The sequence below is a fragment of the Cynocephalus volans genome, chromosome 12 (assembly GCF_027409185.1).
Source record: "Cynocephalus volans isolate mCynVol1 chromosome 12, mCynVol1.pri, whole genome shotgun sequence".
Lineage (NCBI taxonomy): Eukaryota > Metazoa > Chordata > Mammalia > Dermoptera > Cynocephalidae > Cynocephalus > Cynocephalus volans.
In genome coordinates, this window is record NC_084471.1 from 65,385,884 (window position 1) to 65,397,138 (window position 11,255).

Below are 11,255 nucleotides of genomic sequence, written 5' to 3' on the forward strand. Positions count from 1 at the left end.
TACCTTTGTATATGTTTGTTCAAATATGCATACATTAATCTGTGTGTCTACACACTCACACACAACAAAAATTAGAAACGTCAGCTGGCATGGAAAAACAAGCTTCATACGAAATATTTTTCATCAATAGTCCTCAACATAGTTTATTCATATGGACAACTGAGAACTTGCTTTACTTGAATCGAGTAAATGATATAGTCAACATCTTCCTACTCTTTCCCACTGAGGGAGAAAAAAGGACAATTGCACAATTCTAGGAAGAGTACAATTTCTCAATTTGGCCTTTCATAAACTTATTTTAGCTCAATGTAGATTATGAGCCTTTTAGTTGCCAAATGTTACAGTAGTTTTCTCTAGAGAATAAGTCCATTACCTAGAAAATTGCCTTTTAAATCCATTACAAATTGAAAGCACCCCAGTTCTTTAAGGTAGCTGACCAGCAATTGTAAATCATACAAGGCATCCAAATACCACCTTGATTAAGATGTTTTGTAGTTCATTTTTGCTTCATCTATAGTTTTTGTTCAATCACTTAGTCACTCTTTGTTTTCCCAAAATATGTGTATTTGCTGCTCGATGAGAGAGAAAATTAGCTGCTCATGGAAATATGAAAATAATAAAAGAGAAAATTCAGATATCTGATGGTACAATTATCTCACCTTGTAGATGGGAAAACAGAAGCTCAGGAAGTCTACATGACTTTTCATGTTCTTATATCTATTTACACATTTCTACATAGGTTTCTATAATATCTAGAATCTGTTTCAATGGCTTGTTTTGAAGGCTAACTCAATATAGAGAACTTAACTTTGTGACTTCTACAAGATGTGGATGCCCAATACACAGAAATTTCTTCTTTTCTTTGAGTTTCTAGCCATTGTTTTCTAAAATCTTCTTTAATTCACATTTTTGTAAGTTAAGCCATTTACTTACAGACATAAGAGTTTTGACCAAACATCTTTATTGTCATACGTATCATGACAGCCCTGAAGACGTTCTTTTGATTTTATGACCAACTGTCTCCCTGGCTACTATCCATTTGCATCTAACCCTGGTCATAGTTTTCTTTGCTTTATTTAATATTTGCTGTAATTTATTTTAGCAATTTTAGCAAAGCAACTGAAGCTTTGCAAGATTAATGAACTTAACCAAGGTTATTCAATCAGTAAGTTATCCAGAATTTTTATAATAATCCATTAACTTCATCTCAGAAAATGTGTTTTATTTAACCACAAATAAAGGGAGAATTTACTTATCTAAAACAAACAAAATAACATGAGAATAACAAGGTCTCTGACTTAACTCCCAGCTGATTGCTTGACCTGCAAATCAGTAAATGTCTCTGAATATCAGTTTCCTTCTCTGTCAAACACTGTCTATGATACTTGCACTACCTGGCTCACATTGCTGTCAATACTGGATGATAACTGCACAAAAGTACTTTGGTAATTTATAGTCTGTAGAACTGCACAACGCACGCTCATATATTCATTTCTGTATTCCCCACACTTGGCTTAGTGCCTGGCCCAGAGAAATGCTCAATAACTGTTTGTAAAATTGAATTACTGTGTATAGTACTACACATTAGTGAGGTAATAATATTCTTTTCTGCATAGCCTCAGGCAAGATGACCGCAATTTCTTTTTTCTCTCTGCCAATTTCTAGAAAAGAAAGCAAACTTTAATGTTTCCTATTTCCCAAATTCAGAAAGTTTGCCTTTGAGGATTTCTGCTTAAGATGTCCCTGTGATGAGTTAGAAAACAGCATGTTCTGATGTATGAAGTACTGGTCAAAGGCTTCGATTTTGACATTGGCTCCAGTCAATGATTTGCTATATAAATTCAGAGGGTCTGCTATTCTCTTTGGTTCTCAATTACCTCTTCTGTTCTCATCCTACTCCCAATGATAATAATAGTAGCAATAGTAATAGTAAAGTGCTTCACTTGTATCAGAACCTGAGATAAATACTTCAGTGGCATTATCATAATTAGTGGTATTGTATGCCCTTTTTATAAAGAAGAAAACTGAGACAGAGATGTTATATAAATCACTAGGATTACTCAGTCAGTTAGCTTCAAATCCAGTCTGCAGAATTCAGCCCTCTTAACTAAAGAATTCTGCAGACCCCTTGAGCCTGCTGTAGTCACCATCAGCAATCCCCCAGCCATATGATCGACACAAAGAGAAAAGTTAATATCAATGTAGTTAAAGAATAATGAACAGTAACATAAATGGGAATAATTACTACTTATTAAATGCTTGCTGAGTGCTTTGGGTGTATTATCTCCATTAATTCATCATAATAACCCAGGGAGGAAGGCATTGTTATTATTGCTGTTTAAATTTGAGGAAACTGAGGCTTGCAGGGTTAATCAACTTAATAAAGGTTATTCAATTAGTAAGTAGTATAGTTAAAATATCTTTTATTAGATTCTAAAGCCAATGCTTGAGATTACTGCACCAAACTGTAAGCCAAAGTTATTTAAATTGAGAAAAATAATCTTGAAAATTGGATGTTTCTATGTTGACAGAAGATTTTATTATTTTTATATCTATAATTCCCTGATAAGACATTTTTCTTGAGCTCTAAATATATGTGAAATGACAGCATGAAATGGTTTTAGCCTTCTGATAGATGGGTGCTTTTAAGCAACAAGGCACTGACCTGTGATCTAGCCTACATCTACATAGTTCACATAGGCAAAGCCCAATCAAAAGTTGAGCATTTGTCAAAGGAAAGAGTCTTCTCTCAGATTCCAATGCAGAGCTTGGGCATGGGTCAGCCTGGTTCATAGATGCAGAAGGGTATCACATATAGAGGACAATTTGAGGGGTGCCAAAGAGTAGCTCTCCTTTCACCAGCTCCAACGTTGTGCAGGTATGACATCCTCATGTACCTATCAGGCAAACAACCCCTGAGAATCATTTCAAATATTTTGGAAAATCGATCAGTTTAAATCCTGGCTCCATCACTTACTGGCAAAGTGAGCCTGAATAGATTATTCTATGCCTTAGCTTCCTAATCTGTAAAATGAGACTATTAATAGTGCTTACCTTATAAGGAGGGCTTTAGTACTAAATGAATTAATATATGTTAATCACTTAGAAAACTGCAATTACAAATAGATAGCCAGATCCCAGGGTGAGGGCAAGGTGGGCTTGGGCTACTGTGAAGAGGTGCTAGAGGGCTCAAACCCTTCCTGCCTTCCTTTCTGTACCCCAGAGAGGGTTGTCCAGCCTAATGCAGGATCTAGATAGGGTGGAGAAGGAAGGAAATGGGTGTGAGCCTCACCTGTTGACAGATGCAGACTGGCAGGGGATACGTAGGGACCAAGTGCCCTCCTTCTCTGGCCACCCCGCTGCTGCCAGTACAGTGGAGTGGGGCAGTAAGCTGCCAGCAACTGCTAGATGGGATTGTTGTTGTTATCTGTCAGTTTATCTTTGTACCTCTAGCACATTCTTGGCAAAGTAAAGATTTTCATAATGTGTCAAATGACATGTATATACAATCATTCATTCAGTATTGCAAAAGATTGGAAAAAATCTAAATTATGTGATTTAATTCCATAAATTTTGACATTTCAATGTGGAATGCTAGCCAGTGATAACAAAGAATTAAGAAACTTTTTATTAAATATGAAAATACCCCAAGATATGTTTTTAAGTACAAAAAAAGCAATATGCAGATCTGTGTTATATTGTTATCATTTGGAGGGGAAATAAAGGAGAGAATAATGTACCTTAATATTTGTGCCTAATTTACCCAATACTTGCTTATATATGCATAAAAGATTTCTAGCAACAAATAAACTAAAAAATTTAGCATGTAGTTTCTAGTTGGAGAACAAGAACTGGCAGATAGAAGATGGGGTGGAAGGATAACTTTCGTGCTATATTTTTTGTTCTTAAATATTTTAAACCAAGTCCCTCCCATGATTAAACAACTCTGTTTTATTTAAGTTTATTATTAATATTATCATTATCATGATTTTTTTTTATAACCAGCATTTTATGAATGTAAGAAGGGACCCTGGAAAGTTTTAACTAGAAAAACCTAATAGAAAACAATTAAGGGAAGAGCTATTAAGATGCAATTGCCAAAAAACATACTTCATAATTTTTTGAGAAGTTGGTAGACCCACTTAAATTTCGAATAGTAGTCTGTTTTCCCATGGTCCACCTCTCTGGTTTTATAGCTTATATGGCCCAAGGTCCTAAAGATGTCTGAAAACTGGAAGATTTTTTTCCTCAACAGCAGGTTCTACATACAGTTGGTTGTATGAATGGAAGAAACCAGTGCTTCTAGACTTCTAAGTACTTAGTTCAGACTTTCCAAATCTTCTGGCAAGATCAGTTAAGATACAGAATGTGTAAATCCTCCTCATAGGCCAGTCTGTTTGCAAGACATAGAGCTCACAGAAATGAATAGAGGAGAATGAAGAAAACCTTTGAAGACTGACAACACAACACAAGACACCATGTCCAGTAAGACTCACAGCTTTATTTCTGCTAGGAAAGAAAGGAGGAAAAACAATCATTTTTTAAAAAAACAAAAGATTTAAACAATTTCTTTGCTTTGTCTAAAAAAGTCCCCAGAAGAATGAGACAACTCTGGGTTAGAGTAGGCTCTTTCCAAGCATACTGCATTTCTAAATTTTAATGTAATTACAAAAGCCCTCTGCATAATCCCAAGGAAGCCTGGTTAATAGATGCCATACTCGCCAAAGCCATAAACAACAGATTCCTAAGAAATTGCTCTGGTTCCCCTTAGACTGAAAGAAAAAAAATCTAAAAAACATTAACTTGCATAGCCATTCAAATTATTGCTGTTTTTTATAAAATCATTATAGGTAATTCTGTAGTAACTTCCTCCTTTCCCCTCACTACAAAACTCAGGACTTACTAGCAAAATTATGGGCTACTTTCCAAATGAAGTTTTAGGGAGGGTTCACAAGCACATCTATAGAGCCTAGGAATTTGCATGAAAGGAAGGGAGAGATAAATTAAATAAATAATATCTAATAAATAACCCTAACAACATTTATTATCCACAAACTTAAATTCCAGAAAATGCTAGCTTCAAGGATAGATCCTCCCACAGCCGCTCATAAAGGTAGGTGGCAGTATATACTCAGAAAGCACATAGGATGGTTTTATAAATAATTTTACTTGTCTATTTCCTCTAGGGCAGATCATGATGAGAGGAAACATTTCGGTGGCTGGTGGGGTTTAAGATCTCTCTGCAAGGCAACTTTCAAGTGGATCTACAGACCAAGGGTGCAAAATACAGCAGGGTAAGTGCTGCAAGCAAAATGGAAAGAAAATAACTTAGACTGTAAAGAGATAATAAATAAGAGGAATAAAAAGACAAGATACACACATCATTTGGTAGATTTTTTGGAGATAGCTGAGCTGTAGAAAATGGCATGCTGGGCCGAGCCCATGGCGCACTCGGGAGAGTGCAGCACTGGGAGCGCAGCAACGCTCCCGCCGCGGGTTTGGCTCTATATAGGAATGGCCGGTGCACTCACTGGCTGAGTACCTGTCATGAAAAAGACAAAAAAAAAAAAAGAAAACGGCTTGCTAATCTGTGTCATCGGTTTATTTGTTGGCCCTATTGGCATACTCTTCATCCTAATCTTATCCTCTCTGGCAGAGAAGTAGGACCTGATCCACTATCAAATAAGCCATTTAGGCTCTTGATTTAACTTAAATCATTGTCCCAGAAGATTGAACAGGATAGTAAAGTTTCTGAGATCTCAACTCTGGAAAAAGATAAATTCAACAAAGTTAGTGCTAATACAAAGGAAAAAGTAGTTACATGAGGAAAAAAATATCCTGCAAATTGAGTTAACCTTGTCATGAAGACAGATTGATAAAAGCATTCATTGACCTTGGATTTCATTTCTGCATCCCTAAGTCTGGCTGCTTGAAATGTGATCAAAATACGCAACAACATATTATAACTTAGAATTAGAAAGAGGTAACAATTGGTGGTCGGAGAGATAAGAAATTGCATACATGTTGGAAAAATTCAAGCTCAGTCTATAAATTGATTGGTGCTGGTGCTTCTGGAAAAATATGATATGGGTGTGGACAGAGGTCAGTGGTTTTAACCATGTTTACTTTAACCAAATAAAATCATCTTGCTAAAGAAAATCCAGTGGTTTTCCGATGGGCAAATGTAAGCCAGAGAGAGACTAAAAACTATGATAGTGTGTAGCCAATAGCTATTTTATTGCTCTTTAATATAAACCTGGGTTTTGTGCTGATTCCAATAGCAGCACCTGAGCTTTATCAGAATTTCCAAGGCCCTCTAGTCATGGAGGCCATGAAGTGGTCTGGATGACTCCTCCACGTTCCAGTGGTCAGAGGAGTCTGAGGTTTCACTGACTTGCTTGCCCTACCTCTAGTACTTAGAAAAGTGCTTTTAAAATATTATCAAGAATAAAGTTGGCAGGAAGCCTCTATTATGGTTCTCAAATGACTAGGGAAGATATATTCAACTTTCAGTTCCAGAGTAAACAGAGCCAATCTCTTAAAGAACATGCTCTGTTATTCACAGTGACAACCAAGTTAGTACTTTAGCCCCTGGAAGCTATTTTTACATAGATGCAAAGTCCTGTCTTAAGTTCAAACACACTTTGCATTCTGTCAGCCAAGTGACAGGCACCTTGTGCTGCCTTTGGCAATTCCACTTGATCATTCTATGCGTAGTGTCCATTTCCTGCTATTGCTCTATTCTCTGAGTTTCAAGAAATTTATAAGAGTGATCACCAAAGTTACAGAATTTCAGAACTATGAAGGACTTTAGAAATCATCTAGACTTAACACAATTGCTTCATATTACCAGTAACTAAACAAAGGCCAGAAATGGAAAGTCAATGAGTGTTTGGCACCACTGGAATATGTCCCAGGTCTTCTGTTCTATTTCCACATGATTTTAAGCCATCAAATAATTTCACTTGAGGACCCTAAATAAAGAAATCAACACGACATGAGAAGTTGATGAGAAAAAAGGGTGACAGATGTGGGCAGGCCTATTGATATCTATTGATAGGGTTCCCTTAACATCATTGAATTTTCACCTCAACCCACTTGAATTATGTAAGATGTCCCCACATCATTCTCTGAAATGCTGTTCTTACTGCCCTAATCAGTGAAGATTGTATTGAGTTGGGTCCCAATACCATGGTGGGGGTAGGAATCATAAGACATGTCTATGGGAACATCATAGTGGGGGGTACCAGCCTGAAAGGGAGTTGAATGCACATGCCCTGAGCTTAGACTTGCAGAGGGGTAATGTGGCATGAAGCTATAGGATTTTTCCAGGTCAGGAGAGCCATCTTGCTTCAAGGAGAAGTTCCCACTGATGCTCAGGGGTGGAGTGAGTGGGCCCTCATAAGGGGGTGTACTACAGTCAGGTGGGTGACTCCCAAAGGATGATTCTCCCAAACTCTTGAATACTTGGGGCTTGAGATGAAGAAGATGTGTTTCCATATGGCCATACGGAGGGCTGGGGAGCCCTGGTGACTGATAGTTGAAGTTGTGGACAGAGATAGCAGAGTCACAAATAGAAGATTTTTCTTCATGCTTCTCCGGGAGGACAGACTGAGGACCAAGTTGAAGGCATCCAGCCACCAGGTTACTTGTAGGCTGAGAGAGCCCTTTACAGAGCATCTCCACAAAGCCCTTCCCTTCTGGTGTCTGGCCAGTCTCCAGGACTTCAGACAAAGCCCAAATATAGTTCCTGGCCAGTCTAAGAGTCTCTATCTTGGAAAGCTTTTGGGTTTTAGAGTAACATGGCATGACTCTCCTCAGGTTATCCAGGGCATCATTCAGGCCATGCATCCTGGTCCGTTCTCTTGCATTGGCCTTGACTCTTCGAGCCCTGAATCTCTCAAGGCGAGCTTTGGTCATCTTCTTTTTCTTGGGACCCCTTCTCTTAGGTTTCTCGCCATCATCTTCCTCCTCTTCATCCTCTTCAATACTGTCATGCTCTTCAGTTAAGCTGCCAAGCATCCCATAAGCACTTGGTCTTCTCTCCTCCTCCTTCATCTCACTTTGAGAGCCCAGACCTTTGTCCATCCAGGATGGCGCATTGACCAGCTCCACCATCTCCTTGGATTTCACATAGGTTTTCGCCATTTCCAGATTCTGTAAAAGGGAAACAGCAAAGGTTAATTTCTGTGAACTCCTGTTTAGATTTAAAACTAAACTTTCTTTTTATACTTTGGATATAGGACACACAGTTTGCATTGGGATTCAACTTATAATTATCTTCTGCAAGGCTTCCATTCCAAATGACTAATCCAAGACTCAAAGAAATGCCCAGGACACTCACTAGCTATGGCATATTATAAGAAAATCAGTAATAGAAAAAGAAGATTGACTTGATTATTCATTGCAGTGTTAGTGCCTAACTCTTTTTATTCTCAGGGTTTTTTTAATCTCATGTATATTTCAAAGAAAAATAACTGGTGTACCCAGTCCAAACATATTTTTCCTTCTTTCCAGAGTTTATAACATAAAGGGAAATAGACAACATGGGCATATAAATTATTGTCCACATAGAAAAATTTCTGAAAGTAAAAGAGGATGCCAAAATAATTATTATTGTATAATATCTATATAATAATTATTATCACAAATTAAAAAGCATATCAAACAGCTGCACCATAAAATAAGTTAAAACTATAGCAAAATCATTTAGACTACCTATGTTCCACAAAGGACTGTTAAGCCTCTGTTTAGAGGCATTTAACATACATCTAACTGATAATATCCCATGTTTCTCACTGGCACTGCCAACTGGCGGCTTCAAACGTCTCCTAGGAAATGGCCATCACACAACTTGCTGCTGCACCATAAAGCCATCAGACATTTCTCTCACCATCACCAGAAGAGCATTTTGTTTTTCAGTAAGCACCTTGTGTTCTGTCTAATGTTAGTGGTGTTAGAGATGTAAGTGACATGGTGTCTTGAAAGGATCAGGAAAAGAAAGTAGGATTATCACAGATCATCTTTCAGACTTGCCCATGTGTTAAAGTGAAAACTCTTTTCATTGCATATGCATCTCACACCATCAGACATGACCATGGCAACAGCTAGAAGTACAAGCTAGTGGTCTACCAAACCCATCCAAGATTATTTTAGTGCAGCTACTATAATACTTTATTTAAAATGAAACATCTGGAACAAATGCGAAACTAAAAAGAACATAGTGACTACAGACATAAATGAAGACTATTTCAGGAAAACACAGAAATAGCCTGACTACTTTTATTCACTTGCCTAATAGATGCTGTTTAATCAGAATTTTCTATGCAAACTTTGCTATTTGAAAACTATTTAAAAACCAGAGTGACTGGTGGTTTAGTAAACATTTTGCATCCAATTCTGGAAGAGTTTGAGTTATTTTGAAATTTCTTGGGCAATTGGAAGGTATACAGTTTACAAAATAGAAGTATCTGAAAAGTTTCATTGGGGCATCCCAGTTTGCCACCTATTCTTTGAAACATTAAACCCTGCATTACCTTTGATTATGAGACAGAGGAGAACATGATAAATGTTTGTGTTTTTTAAATTTTATCTTTGAAGCTTGAGCCTCAAATCAATGAATGTAAGGATTAGTACATAGCTTTTAAAAATATAAATATATGATTTGATTTGTTTCTGGTAATTGGAGCTTGTTTTCCTTGTAACCCCATTTACCTCCTATAAATAATTAATGTTACTGCTCTGCGAAAACAGCCTAGGTTTCATGTTAATCAGCATGGAAATCATGTCAGCTTGACTTACTCACTTAATAAGGCTTCCTGGGTAAGCAGCTTTATTGAAAACACACATTGGAACTTATTGGTCAACTGGCTGCCCAGGCCAAGTCAGAAAATCCCACTTTTAATATGGATGATGGAGCTTGTGTGCTGAGCTGCACTTCTAACTCAGGCAGATATCCAGAGGGAGGATGAAGGACCTAATTAACTTTCTGCTAAAGTAACACAGATCTTCCAGAGGCAGGTGCACTCTGAAGTCAAAGAGAAGGGGATGGGCTTGGGAAACCTAATGCTCCCCGTGTAATTATGGTAACATTTGTGCAGCATTTTAAAGTTTACAGAGCACCTTTGCATCCATTACTTTATATGTTCTTTGTATCTCTTTGAGGGAGATAGAGATTGTTATGCTCATTTTATAATCATGGTCACTGTGGGTAAGGCATACGGCTGGTAGAGCAGGACATAAAGTTCTTCTGATTCCAAATCCTAGGTTTTATGTTTTTTCTCCTTTCTTCTTCCATCACAGCTACAGGAAGAAAGAAAAGTACTTTGACTTCAGGAGATGTAGATGAATAGTAGTAAGTCAGCAGGAGTGACCGTCTTCCAAAGGGACGCTAGTTTAGATATTCTCTGAGGTGCCTGTTAACTTTCATATTTCGGGACTCCTTCCTCTTCCAATGATTTTCTTATTGTTTTCATCCATTTATTCACCCACATTCTCTTCTTCATCCTTCTCCATTTCCTCCTCCTCTTCTTTCTCTCCTCTTTATTATCATCATTATCACTGGGTCATACTTACATGCATGGAGAAAAGAAAAGGAAGAAAAAGAAGGAAGGTGTAGGAGAGGAGCGATTCCTATATTGCCTCTGGATTCGAGTGCTATCCCAGCCTGGGTATTTGGCCCTTGTCACCTGTCCTATCTCTTGTACATCTGGACTCTTGCCAAGATGCATCAATACTCACCCCCATCAAGAAGTGGGACTGGAAGAATAGAATAGACCACACTTTGCCTTGAACATGTTTGATGGTTTCTGTAATAGTCAAGGAGCTATTTTTAAATCAGATTGTCAGTAGATATAAATGAAGAACCAACTGGCTTTGGCCAAAACAATAAAAAGGCAACCAGTTTTCACCATTATTCTCTTACTAACCATGGGAAGAACATAGATGGCTCCAGTTTAACTTCTTCTGTTCCCATAGGTACTGGTCTGTTCACTGTGAGAGTATCCCATGAGCATTAGCATGGCTTCAAAAGAATGGGAGCTGGAATAACACGGATGTGGGCTCGTCCCAGTTCTTCTAATTCCTGACTGTTGGTCGCAAACACATTACACGAGCTCTCTTTTCTTTCATTTCCCCTTTTATAAAATAAGGGTAAGCTATATTTTACATGATTCTTGTAAGACGAATAAAAATATGAGAAAGAATTTTGTAACTTTAAACGCTGTAAAACGTTATCCATATATTCATTTTGGGTT

At 37.6% G+C, this 11,255-nt stretch overlaps 1 protein-coding gene across 1 annotated transcript; it reads right to left on the reverse strand.

The window, feature by feature from the left end:
* Window positions 1-7,152: 7,152 nt before the first annotated feature.
* NEUROD4 (neuronal differentiation 4) lies at window positions 7,153-8,148 on the reverse strand. Its single transcript, XM_063115545.1, has one exon. The coding sequence runs from the start codon at window positions 8,146-8,148 to the stop codon at window positions 7,153-7,155; it is 996 nt and encodes a 331-aa protein (XP_062971615.1).
* Window positions 8,149-11,255: the final 3,107 nt, after the last annotated feature.